Raw genomic sequence first — 15,322 nt, forward strand, 5'->3', positions numbered from 1 at the left:
ACATTTTTGTAGTGAATAGTGTGGGGTGTAGCGGTGTTGATATACAATTTACAGTCAATGGCATATTAATGCTGTAGTTACTAATAGAAGGACGAGAGTCACATGGAAATTCACAGGCTTCTATGGCCATCCTGACACAGTGAAGAGGAACGAAGCATGGTCTCTTTTACGTCACCTATCACATTTTCAACCTCTTCTGTGGTTATGTATAAGTGATTTTAATGAGATTGTAGATTTATTGGAGAAGAAGGAGATTGTCTCTAGAGCCCGTGGACAGATGGTTGATTTTCAGGGGGCTTTAGAGGATTGTGGGCTACATGATTTGGGCTTTACAGGACCAAAGTTTACGTGAAATAATGAGAAGTTTGGAGATCATTATACACTCTGGACTGAGCTGTAAATGCTAGTATATACTCAGATAAATATCACTTAATCAGTGTCAAAATTATATAAATAAAAAAATCTTAAAATAGATGAAAGTACACAATTTAACAAACAATTATCTTTTGTTCTTACTTTAAAAAAAAAAAAAATTGTATTCACATACTTTAAAAAAAAAAAAAAAAAAAAAAATATGGTATTCACGCTAACATGATCTCTTCACAATTTCATTACATATATTGTTTAGCAACCACCAAACGAGCAGCACCAACCGAAAATAATGGCTATCACAGCCATAGCCTCCGCCTCCAGAACCCTCATCCTGTTCTCCCCCTTCAAAACCTCCCTCGCCTCTTTTTGTAAAATTTCTAAACTACCCTCCTCCTCCGTCAAGACCACCACCACCCTTTCGCAATTGCAATCCCAAACCTCTCGGCGCCACAACGTCGTCGAAATCCTCCAGCAACGCGGTCTCCTCGAGTCCCTCACGAGCTCCGACCTTCACGACGCCGTTTCCACCGGCCCCGTCAAAGTCTACTGCGGCTTCGACCCCACCGCCGAGAGCCTCCACCTCGGTAACCTCCTCGGCATCATCGTCCTCTCCTGGTTCCAGCGCTGCGGCCACCACGCCGTCGCACTCATCGGCGGTGCCACTGCCCGTATCGGTGACCCATCCGGCAAGTCCCTCGAGCGGCCCGAGCTCGACGCCGACGCGCTCCGCAAAAACACCGCCGGCATCCACGACACCATCACCAAGATCCTCCTCTCCAATTCGGAGGCTTGTTCGAATTTCGTGATTCTGAACAACTACGACTGGTGGAAAGAGGTGAGGCTGCTGGATTTTTTGAGAAATGTCGGCCGGTACGCGAGGGTTGGGACGATGATGGCGAAGGAGAGCGTTAAAAAGCGGCTGGAATCGGAGCAGGGAATGAGCTACACGGAATTTACCTATCAGCTATTGCAGGGCTACGATTTCTTGCACCTGTTCGAGAAGGAGGGAGTGAGTGTGCAAATTGGAGGGAGCGATCAGTGGGGGAACATAACGGCTGGGACTGAATTGATTCGGAAGATTTTGCAGGTGGAGGGGGCGTACGGACTGACATTCCCTCTTCTGTTGAAGAGCGACGGTACCAAGTTCGGGAAATCAGAAGACGGTGCCGTTTGGTTGTCGCCATCAATGCTGTCGCCGTACAAGTTTTATCAGTACTTCTTCTCGGTTCCGGATGCGGACGTGGTGAGGTTCTTGAAGATTCTGACGTTTATGGAGTTGGAGGAGATTAGGGAGGTGGAGAGGGAGATGGGGGCGCCCGGGTACGTCCCCAACAGCGCGCAACGGAGGCTTGCAGAGGAAGTCACACGGTTCGTGCACGGCGAGGAGGGGCTGAGCGAGGCCGTTAAGGCCACCCAGGCGATGAGGCCGGGAGCCGAGACTAGGTTGGATTGGAAGGCCATCGAGGGGATTGCGGAGGATGTGCCGTCTTGCTCTTTGTCTCACCATGAGGTGTTGCATCTCTCGCTCGTTGATCTTTCCGTTGCAGCCGGTTTGTTGGAGAGCAAATCGGCTGCGCGGCGCATGTTGAAGCAGGGGGGTTTGTACTTGAACAACTCTAGAGTGGACGGAGAGAATAAGAGGATTGAGGCGGAGGACATTGTGGATGGGAAGGTCATCCTTTTGTCTGCGGGGAAGAAGAACAAGGTGCTTGTACGGATATCTTCATCTGATTGATTGCTCTAACTCGATATCTGATTAGTTATTTTATCGTAAAAAAATGTTCAATTAATTAGTGAATGAATTTCTTGTATGCTCAAAAGAAGTTTTGGGATTCACTGCCATGTGAGAGAATATGTTGTTAATCATGAAATGATTTTTTTAGGACTAGTTTGGTTATTCAGTAGAAACTTTTGATTTGCTTTTTGAATATCTTCTCTGTTCTACATTATTTTGAGTTTCATGCTGGCTAACACTAATGAATATTGATTAATATTTTATTTTCCCGGACATGTTCTTACAGTGATAATTTTGTCAAAATCATTTTCTAAATGTCCGGGTGAGGGCTCTTATCTCAATTGTTCATTTCAAAGGCTTTGAAGACTTGGGATTCTACAGGTGCTATTGGTGAAACATTAACAGATACTACAGGTGCTATGGGTGATGTATTAACAATTGACAATCTTAAAAAGAAAGGATATTAACAATTGTTTCTTCGTGCCTTTTGTGGCGTGGGAAAGGAATAATAAAAGTAGAAGTTTTAAGGACCATGAAAGACTTTGGAGTAAATTATGTTTTTATTTTTCAACACCCTATATCTTTAGACAACTTTTCTCCTTTGGTGATTAGTTATCATGATTTTATTGTTCTTTTTGCTCCTACTAATTAGGTGGAATCTTTTGTATACTTCTTGTATACCTATGGGCGCCTTATGTTTTTTATAATATCTCGATTACTTATAAAAAAATAAAAAAAATAAATTATAGTGGATTGGTGTTCTATGTGTAAGAATAGTGGCGAGGAATTGGCTCATCTCTAACTTTATTTTGCAGCAGCAAGAGAATTGTTGTCTTTATTTTGATGCCTTAGATAGTCATGCCGGTACTATCATGTTAAAAAGGGCAGCGTCATCATGAAAGTGGCATGACTTGGCGTGCAGTCCTGCTTTGTGTTCTGTAAACACTTTTGGCGAGAGAAATAACTTTACTCTCTAAACGCTAGAACTTGAATAACCTACTCTTGGTAGATCTCAAATATCTCCAACTATTACAAACACTGGATTTAAGAAGACCAGAGGTTGCTTAGGAGGGTCCATTTCTGTGACACAATTATCTAAAAACTTTTTTTGGATCTGAACTTTAAGAACCCTTTGTTGAGCTTAACTGGAAATCGCTTAAATCTATCTTTCTTAGATCAATATACGATTTGCAGCATGCTTTATGTAGCATAGAATGTAATTGATGGTGCCTCTTTGCCTTATGTGGTGCATATGGAGGGAAAGAAACGATAAGAACTTCAATAATCTTAAGAGGACTTTGGAGGAGCTCAAGTCCTATTTCTTTTTTTTTCCTCTTCACTTGGACATCTTAGTTCCTTTAGTTATTAGCTTTTCAGGTTTCGTTGCTTTATTTTCTCTTTCGACTTAAGCGTTCTCTTGTATACTTCTTGTGTACTAGGGTTGCGCCCCTCTGCACTTTTTGGTATATACAACATTACTTATCAGAAAAGAAAAAAAAAAAAAAAAAAAAAAAAAGAATGTAATTGATTTTTGAATTTTATTGCTTTCTTGAGCTTAAGATTGTAACTTCTGTGGCTGGTACAGATTAAACACCCTGTATGCTAGTTTTTCTTTTTCCCTTTGATAAAATTTCGGCTTTAAGATTCATGGAGTCTTGATACCATTAGATATAGGTGGTTTCTGCAAGAAGGTAAATCTTTTAAAGCAATTGACTGTTTACTTTGTAAGTCTTGTTTCTATCCGCCTGTCCTTCCCCCCTCCCTCTTTTCCTTTTCTAGTAAGTGCAAAGGATGGCTGAAAAGTGCCAAAGAGAGGCAACCCTTTGGTTAAGCTAAGGGGATTATCCCTGTTACATATTGATAACCTGGCTCTAACCAGTCATGGTTAAACTATTTTCTGGATATCAAAGCCCACATTATCTGATTGGACCCTAAATTATGTTAATTTTGTGTCTTTTCCTTTTTGGGAAAAGGATAAATTATCTAGGTTAGCACTCATTGCCATCTTCTGAAGTTGTTTGTGTATGCTTTCTAGACAATAATATTTTGACTGAGTTTGGTTTTCTTGAATTAGACATGATCGATCGCTCACCAACAAAAAAAAAAGAGAGAAGAAAGAAATTAGACAGGTTAACGTGAAACATGGTTAGAGGTTGGACAAAATTGCGAGTGTAATATCTATTAGTATTTTATAGATCCTGTTTTGAACATGGATTTCAAGCAAAACATGTTCTTTGAACCAAATTTTTCTCAGGTACAACAGAACTAACTGGAAAGGTGGTGACTGCTCTCTCTCTCTCTCAATCATTTTACAAACCTGAGGCAATGCAAAGCATTTATCCGTTCAAGAAAAGTAGTAGTATATTCAACCTCACCAAGGTGAGATTAATCTTAGGATGTCCAACATGTGTATAAGTATGTCATTTTCCTCAATAAGATAGATATTTTGTTTTTCCTTGTTTAAGCTTATTTTATTGCTAATATAACCTGTTCTACCATCTAATTACTATAATCTTTTGTGAGTTAGCTGCACTTGATGGTGCATCTTAAATTTTGATGGTGTTCTTAAATTTAATTTGTTTTGTAGTATTTCAGGTTTTTTAGATTATGCTTGTGTTCCATCTAGGTTTTACAAATTGATGTTTTGCAGAATGTATTTTATGGTTGGTTAGTTTATGATTGCTTTCTAAATATTTTGTTTGTTTTGGGGTGGGTACTTAGGTAGGTTTTTGTTAATTGATGAATTTTATGAAAATGTGCATAAGATTTAAGCATTTTTTACTGGAAATTAGATCTGATGCATTTTAAAACTGCATCTCTGTTTCGTTTATGTGCCTTTATATATCTTATTCCCCTCAGTCACATCATTAATTTTGTCCTTGACATGGTCCTAAGCATTTTCTAGGGCAGATAAGTCAAGTACAAGGATCCTGAATAACACCAAGCAGATGCCCAAGCCTGTCGACTTTATCTGATGCATTTGGGAAGACTTCAAAAACAAGGTTTTTGAAGCCTTCCCAAATATGCATCTCTTCTGAAAGCCATGTCTGTGTTTGAAAGTACTTTTGGGTTTTAGAGAAAATTCTCTTTGCGATGGCCTTCAGAGTTGTTTGGAAATCTTTTAGTTTCAGAAGAAAAATGAGTTGTGGAGAAGAGATCTCGGAGGATGCAACTAATGATCCTGGCATAAAGCTCTATTCCTTTTTGCTAAACTGTCAGATTCAGGTTACGTCAGAAGTCATGGTACGTGCCGTAAATTTGTTTCAATCAGACCTCCGTTTCTTTCTTCTTCTTCTTTTTTTCTTCTATTTTTTTTTTTTTTTTTTTTTTTAATGATTTACCCCTTTTGTTAACCTCTTTCTTTCTTGTAAATTTGTTTCTAATTGGATTTTATGAAAATACAAATTTCTGGGCTTTTCAGTTGGTAGTTGTATGCATTTTGTTTTTATGTTATATTTATTTATTTATTTGAATTAGAATGAATTCAAGTAATTTTTGCTGTCTGAAGAACCTTTATAGTTTTATTTATGGAAATGAAAAGCGTTTTTCATGAGATTTTCGAGTTTTTATTTTAAAAAATTGTTATTCATATATTCACGGGAAAAAAAAAAAAAAAATCAAAAGTGGTTGCTGATTTTCGAATTTGCATAATACCCAGAAATGGAAGTAACTATAGTTTCGAATGCCCTTGTAAACAAGCCAAAAAAAAAAAGAAAAAAAAAAAAAAAAAGAAAAAAAAAGAACTTTATCTTCTCAAGGTTCCTTTTATTTATTATTATTTTTTTTCCCCAGTACAATCAATATGACTGCTAATTTAGGAAATATCTACTGGGTGCTATTTTCTTTATTTCATTATTTTTCATTGAAGACCCTGAGTTGAATTAAAATTTTGTAATATATTGGATTTTCTATGAATTATATTTTCCGAAGGTAGTAAAACTTGTTGCTTCAGTACCAAAACTAGAAGAAAAAAAGATAAAACAAACAAACGAACATACTTGTTCGTGGTTAATATGGCCTATGGGATGGGATTCTGCTTGGTGTTGTAACCAAATTCTGTCATGAAAAAGTTTGGCTTTTCCTTAAGGTTTATGACTATTACAAACAATTTTGGCCCCTTTTCTAGACCGTTGTTTTTTTGTCTGGAAAGTTCAGGAGAGAGCACAGCTCAGTTCAATATGGTCATAGGATCCTCTTCATTTCACTTTAAATTGAGATGAGTCTTTTCACGGTTATGATTTTTATTTTATTTCATCAAACAATGTACATAATGTCACGTAGTACATATGTTGTGATGGAATTTAAAAATTTTATTTAAATGATGTGGTATCATATACATCGTTAGGTAAAACAAAGTCTCAACCATGAAATGACCCATCTCTATTTCAAGGAAAATGGAGGGGATCCTTGTCCCCAAAAAGGTTGTATGCTCTTTATTCTCATATATTATCTTTGTGCTCATTATGAATCTGTACTTTAAGCCAAAAAAAGGAATAAAACAAAAAAAAAGTTCATTTGTTTTTCCTGTTCTCCAATTCTTTCACTCTTCAATTACCACGTCTAGACAGGGTGTATTTTGAATTTTCAGGGTCCTGCAGTGATAGAACAAAGGCAGTGGTGGAGAGCTCTTGTGTGGAAAACTTAGGAGAGACACAGAAGTCCTCTACTTTAGGTGATAGGAATGACTACAACGTCCTGTGCACACCCGAAGAAGGGCAGGAGACCAATGCTACAGAGCAAGAGGAAGTGGTTGAGAAGCCAGACAAGGTACTATGATGTCCAAGATGCAGCAGTTTAGATACAAAATAGCGCTATTTCAATAACTACAACGTCAGCCAACGTAGGCATGTCTGTGAAAACTGCCAGAGATATTGGACAGCCGGTTGAACTGCGAGAAATGTTCCTGTGGGTGCTGGGAGACGAAAGAACGAGCACTTAGCCCTTCACTACCGTCAGATAATAGTACCCTCTGATAGAGTAGCAATGACAAGATCAGAAGCCGCCAGACTCGGCCAACCATCAGCTTACCTTCTCTTATGTGGTGAATCTTCAATCGCTTTCAGGTCTTCAATGGGAAATGGGAGGCTCCTAAAATTTGGTCCTGAAGCACACTCTTTGGGAATCAATGGAGATTGTTCTTAATTAAAGAGACCAGAAAAGATGTGTTGAGATGGGTTCTGTAAATGTTGAACGAAATGAAGAGCCTTTCCTCATGCATAGCAGGTTCCAATAATCAGGGGAATCCATTACTTGAAAATATTGTGCAAAGGGAGAGAGAGTATGTCATTGACTGCATCTAGTGGTTGTCTATCTCCATCCTCCTCTGCCAGCAACAGTAGCTGCTCTGGCAATGGCTCACCAACCCTAGGCAAGCCATTCCACAGATGTAAAGTTTACAGATGAAGAGAAATGAGAAACATGTATTTTGGTTCCAAAGACAATGAGAATTGATGACTCAGATGAGGCTTCAAAGAGTCCTATATGGGCCAAATTAGGAATTAAGACTGGCACGGAAGAATCTATATTGTAGGTAGGTACCATTTCGGAAACATTTGAGCCGAAGGCAGATGACGGGCCATTTGGCTGAAGCGTCTCTGAGTTTGGTTGCAAATTCATCTGCCCTTTCTTGCTCTCATACATTTCAAGAGGGCACCCAGCAGGCTCTGCGCTGTGGCATCTACTTTTCATCTTGGTAATAAACCCATCATCATTATAATGCACATTAAAACGGTTGTGGTCCTAGGGCCGTATATGAACCATCCGTTCAATCCGCTCGGATAAATTCAACTCGAGAGAAATGGGTCAATCTAAATTTATTATATATATATATTTTTTTTTTGAAAATTTACTTTTTGGGTCAATCTAAATTTTAATAAAATTCCTACTGTCAAATTTTTTTAACTATCGTTATATTATTTGGAACGTACCGTTTTGTCATGTCAGCATAATAATTTTTTTATTAATTTAATTTAGAAAATTAAATAAAAATTAATTAAAAAAATAAAATAAAAATTTGAAGGGGTGGCCGGACCATTATGCCCGGCCACCCCCAGGGGCTGCGAGCCACCCCAAACCACCCATGGCCCTAGGTGGTTTGGGGTGGCCCCTAGGTGATTTGGGGTGGCTTCCAGCCCTAGGATTTCATGCACTCTCCTATATATATTTCACGTACTACCACGCCCAAGTGAACTCTATTACCCCTTTTTACTAGATTTACTCTATCAACTAGGGTTTTTTTTTACTTAGGCACCAAAGGTGCCCCTAGTCTCCAAGCAGGTGACATTCTGACAACTCCCTCCCTCTTTTTATAAGTGGAGCTCCTCCTTGCAAGGGGAACTGAGGTCACTATGGATATTCCTTGCATCAATAAACATTATTTAATAAACTGTTATATGATTGTCATACAACTGAAGGGACGTGACAATGAAGATCAACCATTGTATCAACACTTATAAAAATAAAAAATTAACTTTCACGACATCCCAAATATTTGACAATCGTATATCAGTATACTAAATAGCATTACTTTTATGTGATACACTCTATCTTCTCCGCATCCCTCGTATGTACTATGCAAAATGGGGAAGGGTTAAGGGACACCGGTGAATGGGGAAAAGCGCTTCAATTGAAAGTTGGATGGTGGGCGGGGTGTGTTTTGTTGTGCTTATATATATATACACATTTTTTCCCTCCTTTGTCTCTCTTGTGGATAGGAAAGCAAAGGTTTTCTAGTTGTATTCATTTCTTATGTGAAAATACACTGATATTTATCTATCTTCTGATTCTTGCCAAATAATGTTTGCTTCATAATAGTGAGCAGAAATTGGAAAAAGAACTTAAAGATTAAAAAACAATTAAAAAATTTATTACAAAACTATATATATATATATATATATATATATATATATATATATATATATATATTACAACTTTTTTTTTTTTTTTTTGAACATTTCATATGCATATAGATGACCAAGTCCTACGGCGTTCAAATTGGATGATAATATAAATCAGATCAACTGTCATCCATAAACCTTATAACTTTTTTTTTCCCTTATAAGTTACAAGTTGCCAAAAAAAAAAAAAAATAGGCTCTATAGATCAAATGAACTATTTTTGTCTTAAAATTTCTCACTATTACACAATATGCCATCTCATACTTGGAAGCTATAATGGCAATGTTTGGCAGATACGAGCTGGAATTATACTAATAACATAAGTACTTCAAAAGTGGATACAAGCAACATACTGTAACTTCAAGGCTTCTCGATGACCGTCATACATGGCGGCGTCTTTTGACATTGTCCTCTGAGAACCCCTCGCAATAATTATGATTAAGGGAGATAAGGTCCTCAAGTTCTTGAATGGCCAGCAAGTATTGGGTAAGATCGTTGTCTCGATTTGAATGAGCCTTCCTGAATGGCTTGATTGTCAAACCATTTTGTGGGTTCATCACAAAATTTCTTTGCAAATCATCAAACATTATAGTGTTCTTTGAACTGTAGAACTGAAATGGAACAGAAACAACCAATCTGTCAACTAGGTCATAATTGGAAACCAAAGAAAAAGCAACAATTCCACATTCAACATAGTATTTAATGCAAAGCGGTGGTTCTATGTTCTATTATTATTGATTACAAGTGAATGCTCTTTTTTCCCCCATTACATTTGGTAGCATGCATAAAATATTTTAAAGATTTCATAAAGATTAAAATGTTTTACCAGTTCTCTTTTCCCTGCTATATTGTCAAAATCAAACTCCTAGGGTTTGGTTTGATAAGTTCAGTCCAGTGGTAACAGATTATAGGATAGAGAATGACAGTTTTCAATCATTCATAGGTGCTTCTAGGGTGTTTTGTTCTTGTTATCTTTGTAGATATCCTTGTAATTTGTTATAATAGGTCATTCCCCATATGAGATCTAACTAATAAAAATGATAAAAATGATTAGTTTGATACATTTTCGGATAAGTAATTCAATTTCATTAGAAAAGTGTAAAGGGGCGTAACCCTAGTAAAGTATACACGAAAAACTCCTATTAAGGAGAAAAAGAAGAACAAAAGTCCAAAAAATATGAAATCAGGTAAAAAGCAAATTACTATCCACATGTAAAAGAAATGGAACATAACAATCTTTTTCAGTTCTACCACCGAAGTGTCAATTGTACTGAATACCTCTCAATGTGAGGGTTGCTAGTATTATATAGAAATTATCTAGGTAATTACAGGCTGTATCTCAGTGATTACAGCAATCTAGGGAAACAAATAAGGTAACTAAAATCTACCTATTAATTACAATATACTATAGCTATAATACAAGAACCTGCCATAACTAGAAAGACTAATTATGGCTAAATATATATGGACCGTATCTGATTGACATCCCCCCTCAAATTGATGCTGGTCGATCAAGAAGCATCAATTTGCCCACAAGAAACTGATGACGTTGTCGTGTCATAGCCTTCGTGAAGACGTCAGCTATCTGGAGATCAGTGGAAACATGAGGAAGAGAGATAACACGAGTGTCCAAGGCTTCCCTAATAGAATGACAGTCTACCTCAATATGCTTCGTACGTTCATGGTAAACAGGATTAGCAGCTATTTGAATGGCACTAGTATTATCAGCATGAAGAGGAGTAGAATCAGTTTGAGAAAAACCAAGCTCAGCCAAAAGCCCACGAAGCCAGACAATCTCAGAACAAGCAGCAGACATTGCTCGGTATTCGGATTCAGTAGATGATTTAGAAACACGAGCTTGCTTCTTACTCTTCCAAGAAATCAAAGAAGCACCAAGAAACATGCACCAACCCGTGATAGACCGCCGAGTGTCAGGACATCCTGCCCAATCCGCATCACTATAAGCAACAAGGCGAAGAGGAGAGCCAGTTGGAAAGAACAAACCACGGCCAGAAGAGCCCCGAAGATATCGAATGATACGCCGAACAGCAGCTAAATGAAGATGGCGGGGAGTTTGCATAAACTGGCTAACCTGCTGGACAGCGAAGGAAATATCAGGCCGAGTAATAGTCAAATAATTCAAGCTGCCTACCAACTGTCGGAACACAGTAGGATCAGAGAGAAGATCACCCTCCTCACTTCGATATTTCACATTAACCTCCATAGGAGTATCCACCGAAGAAGAATCCTGAAGACCAGCTAGACTAATCAAGTCCTGGGTATATTTGTGTTGATTCAAGAATATACCAGAAGAATCAGTGTGCACCTCCAACCCCAAAAAATACGTAAGAGGACCAAGATCTTTCATATGAAAAGAGTCTTGAAGATTCCGCTTGAGATGGGCAATCAAACTGGAGTCGGTTCCCGTAATGACAATATCATCCACATACACAAGTAAAAGAACAAGACCAGTCGGAGTCTTGCAAAGGAACAAAGAAGAATCATATTGGCTTTGGACAAAGGAGAAGCGAAGCAGAGTAGACCTGAATTTTTCAAACCATGCCCGGGGAGCCTGTTTTAAGCCATAGAGAGACCGCTTCAACTTACACACAGCGGCAGATGGAGAAGAAAACAACCCCGGAGGAGGAGTCATGTAAATATCTTCTTTGAGATCACCATGAAGAAAAGCATTTTTGACATCCATCTGGTGAAGTGGCCAGCCTTGGGAGGCGGCAATAGAAATAATTGTACGCACTGTAGTCATCTTCGCGACCGGAGCAAATGTCTCCTCATAGTCCACCCCATATTCTTGCCTGTTCCCAAGAGCAACTAATCGAGCCTTATACCGATCCAGAGTCCCATCAGAGCGAAGCTTAATCGAGTAAACCCATTTACAACCAATGGCGTTAACATGAGAGGGGCAAGGAACCATGTCCCATGTATGATTGTCCTGGAGAGCCCGAAGTTCCTCATCCATCGCTTTCCGCCAACATTCATATTTAACAACCTCGGAAAAACATGTAGGGATGGAAATAGAAGATAAAGTAGCAGTAAAGGAAGTGTGGGCAAAACCATACCTATCAGGAGGACGTGATACCCTAGCAGATCGTCGAAGACCAGACTCATGAACTATCTCAGATGGCAAGTCAATCGGAGGAGTCGTTGGAATAGTTTCAAATAAAGGGTCAGTCTCAAGAAGGGGCAAAGTTGGTAGACGTCGAGTATACACAATTCCAGGTTTGAACCGCTCAGGCAGAATAGGCAATTCATCAAAACAAGGTAGAATACTAATCTCAGGCAATGATTCAACATGTGTAGAAAAGAAACATTGATGCTCAAAGAACACAACATTACGAGATATACGAAATTTGTCAAAACAAGGATCATAGCAAACATAACCTTTGTGAGAAACACTATAACCCATAAATGCACATTTAACAGACTGAGCAGAAAGTTTGTGACGTTCATGAGCAGGTAAATGAACAAAACAAACACATCCAAAAGTATGAAGATTAAGATAGCTAGGATGCTGTTGATACAAATGATAATAAGGAGAATCAAACTGTAAGACCTGAGAGGGCAGTCGATTAATTAAGTAAACGGCAGTAGATAATGCCTCAACCCAGAATTTAGAAGGAACAGAGGACTCAAGTAATAAAGTACGAACAACATCCAAGAGATGGCGGTTCTTTCGTTCCGCCACCCCATTTTGCTGAGGAGTATAAGGACAAGAGCGCTGAGAGATAATTCCTTTGTGGCGTAAGAAATCATGAAACTCGTGGGACATGTATTCTCCACCAGAATCAGACCTCAAAATCTTAATCCCTGTAGAAAATTGATTCTCTATATATGCTACAAAGGTCTGGAAAACAGACAAAACCTTGGATTTGGCCCGAAGAAAATAGACCCAAGTATATCGACTGAAATCATCTATGAATGTTACAAAATATTTATATCGAGCATGAGAAATTACAGGAGAAATGCCCCATACATCACTATGCACAACATCAAAGCATTTTGTAGCACGACTACCATGAGAAGAAAACGAAAGAGTTTTACTTTTACCAAGTTTGCATACAGAACAATCAAATGACAAATTTTGAGAAACGCGTTCTTTATTGCCTAACAAACCAGAATTTAACATATGAGACAGAATAACAGAATTTGGATGACCCAAACGTTTGTGCCATACTTCGTTCGGAGTATTAACTGTCCTACAAGCCAAAGATAAACAACTAGGAATTGAAAAGTGCAGTGGAAATAGTCTGCCAACTTTAGGCCCCTTCGCGAGTATCTTCCCCGACACCTGATCCTGCACAAGACAACCATCACGAGAGAAATGGACATCATAGTTTTTTTCAACTAACTGGCCAACTGAAATAAGACTATTAGAAAGGCCAGGAGAGACATAAACATCTCTGAATGAAGGATTAATATCTCCTACTTCATTAATAGCTAAATGACTTCCATTAGCTACTTGAATATGAGATGAACCATGATATGGACGAACATTGCAAAGAGTATCAGACGATCTGGTCATATGATTGGATGCTGCAGAATCAATAAGCCAAGACTTAGATAAAATAGTACCGTTACCTTGGAGCCCTAAGGCAGAAAAGGCTGACATAATCATCTGCTGGACCATTTCAGGAGTAAGAACAGCTGATCCGGCCGCAGAAGAAGAGGCTGAGGACATCACTGGAGCAGCAGAGGTGTTTATTGTAGCCTGATAAGCAGTAGCTTGACGATTCTGAGGCCGAGTGGGACATTCTTTGATAAAGTGGCCCGGTTTTTTACAGTAATTGCAAGATTTCTTTGCACAATTGGCGGCAATATGACCATACTCCTTACAGCTAAAACACTGGACCTTGCGCATATCCTTACCTTTCCCTTTCCCATAGGCTGCGTAGGCTACTGGATTTGGATTGGAATCGTGCTGAAACGTAGCCTGTGTGAGAAGACGCTGCTCCTCACGAAGTAATTCTCCAAAACAAACATCCAAAGATGGCGAAGGGTCCCGATTCATTAAATTTGAGCGAGTAACCTCAAATTCAGGGCGTAATTTCATCAGGAATTGATCTCTCTTGCTCTGCTCATGAACAGCCTGAACAGCAGAGAGAGATGCAGCAGGTACCTTCGCATAAACCATATCAGAAAATTCTCCCCACAAATTCTGAAAACCAGAAAAATACTCTGGAATGGAGAGATTGCCTTGAGTGTAATTAGCAATCTCATATTCCAGCTGAAAACGGCGTGCGGTATTGTCCTGATGATAAACCTTCAGCAAATACTCCCACATAGTCTTCGCAGTCTTATAGGGCCTCAAATTGAGCACAATAAGAGGATCAACAGACCCTAAGATCCAAGACATCACACGTGCATCCTTGACCTTCCACTTAGCTAAATCCTTAGCTTCCGTAGGAGCTGGATCACTACCGTCAATATGGCCCCACAATTCTTTTCCCGTAACAAATAATTGAAATTGGAATTCCCAAGCAGAATAATTTTTTCCAGTAAAACGGACCCCAAAAGTCTCGCTAGAAGACATAATGAAATAAAAAAAATTAGAAATTAGACAACCTGAAAAAGAAGTAACAGGCCCACCAGATCTGTTGGACAGCAAGCCCAAGTCCTCTCAAGTCAAACAGCACCAACCAGCAGCCCACCAGAATAGCAACACAGCCCAAGCCCAGCAAGCCCAAGTCCAAGCAAGCCAAACAGCAATCCTAATTTGCTGATTGCTGACCACACCAAACAGCAAGCCCAAACAGCACCAAACAGCCAGCCCAAATCCAAACAGCAAGTCCAAACAGCAAGCCCAAACAGCAAGCCCAAACAGCCAGCCCAAACAGCCAGCCCAAATCCAAACAGCAACCCACTCAGCAATCCCTAAACCACGCTCACAGCACCAACCAGAAACACGTCAACAGCCCCAAAACCTCCAGAATAGCGCCCAAACAGCACCCAAATCAGTCAGCAACCCAAACAGAAATTGCCGACAACACCAAAATAGCCGACAGAAATCGCCGACAGCCCCAAATTCCCGGGAACACCACGCCGACAGCACCACGCCGACCTTCCAGAAATCGCCGGAAACACCACAGACTTCACAGACCTCCAAAGAGTCTGCCGACAGCCACTAATCACCACAAAAGGAGTAGTTTCCGGTAAGAAATTCCCTACCCTCAATAGAAACTGCCGCTACCCTCGACAGAAACTTCCGAAAAACAATTTAGAACCCTAATTTAGATGATTTTGGCTCTGATACCATGTCAATTGTACTGAATACCTCTCAATGTGAGGGTTGCTAGTATTATAT

At 39.3% G+C, this 15,322-nt stretch overlaps 2 protein-coding genes and 1 pseudogene across 6 annotated transcripts; 2 read left to right on the forward strand and 1 right to left on the reverse strand.

Moving 5' to 3' along the window:
• The first annotated feature begins 634 nt into the window (after nt 1-634).
• Nucleotides 635-7,548, forward strand: LOC132165645 (tyrosine--tRNA ligase, chloroplastic/mitochondrial). 5 transcript variants are annotated; one of them, XR_009438517.1, is made up of 4 exons: nt 635-2,077; nt 4,362-4,486; nt 5,003-5,350; nt 6,696-7,548. XR_009438517.1 is itself a non-coding variant. In XM_059576291.1 (1 exon), the coding sequence occupies exon 1, from the start codon at nt 662-664 to the stop codon at nt 2,105-2,107; it is 1,446 nt and encodes a 481-aa protein (XP_059432274.1). In that variant the 5' UTR covers nt 635-661; the 3' UTR covers nt 2,108-2,373. The 5 variants fall into 5 exon arrangements, 1 of the variants encoding a protein (XP_059432274.1); XR_009438516.1 differs by having other exon boundaries at nt 5,013-5,350; XR_009438518.1 differs by having other exon boundaries at nt 5,018-5,350.
• Nucleotides 5,201-7,827, forward strand: LOC132165117 (cyclic dof factor 2-like; annotated as a pseudogene).
• A 5,078-nt stretch (nt 7,828-12,905) lies between these two features.
• On the reverse strand, nt 12,906-13,894 carry LOC132166410 (replication protein A 70 kDa DNA-binding subunit C-like). The gene is made up of 2 exons (XM_059577212.1): nt 13,600-13,894; nt 12,906-13,315 (listed from the first exon to the last, which is right to left on the reverse strand). Exons 1-2 carry the CDS (start codon nt 13,877-13,879, stop codon nt 13,278-13,280), a joined length of 318 nt encoding a protein of 105 aa, XP_059433195.1. The 5' UTR covers nt 13,880-13,894; the 3' UTR covers nt 12,906-13,277.
• Between the last annotated feature and the right edge of the window lie 1,428 nt (nt 13,895-15,322).

The sequence above is a fragment of the Corylus avellana genome, chromosome ca11, assembly GCF_901000735.1.
Source record: "Corylus avellana chromosome ca11, CavTom2PMs-1.0".
Lineage (NCBI taxonomy): Eukaryota > Viridiplantae > Streptophyta > Magnoliopsida > Fagales > Betulaceae > Corylus > Corylus avellana.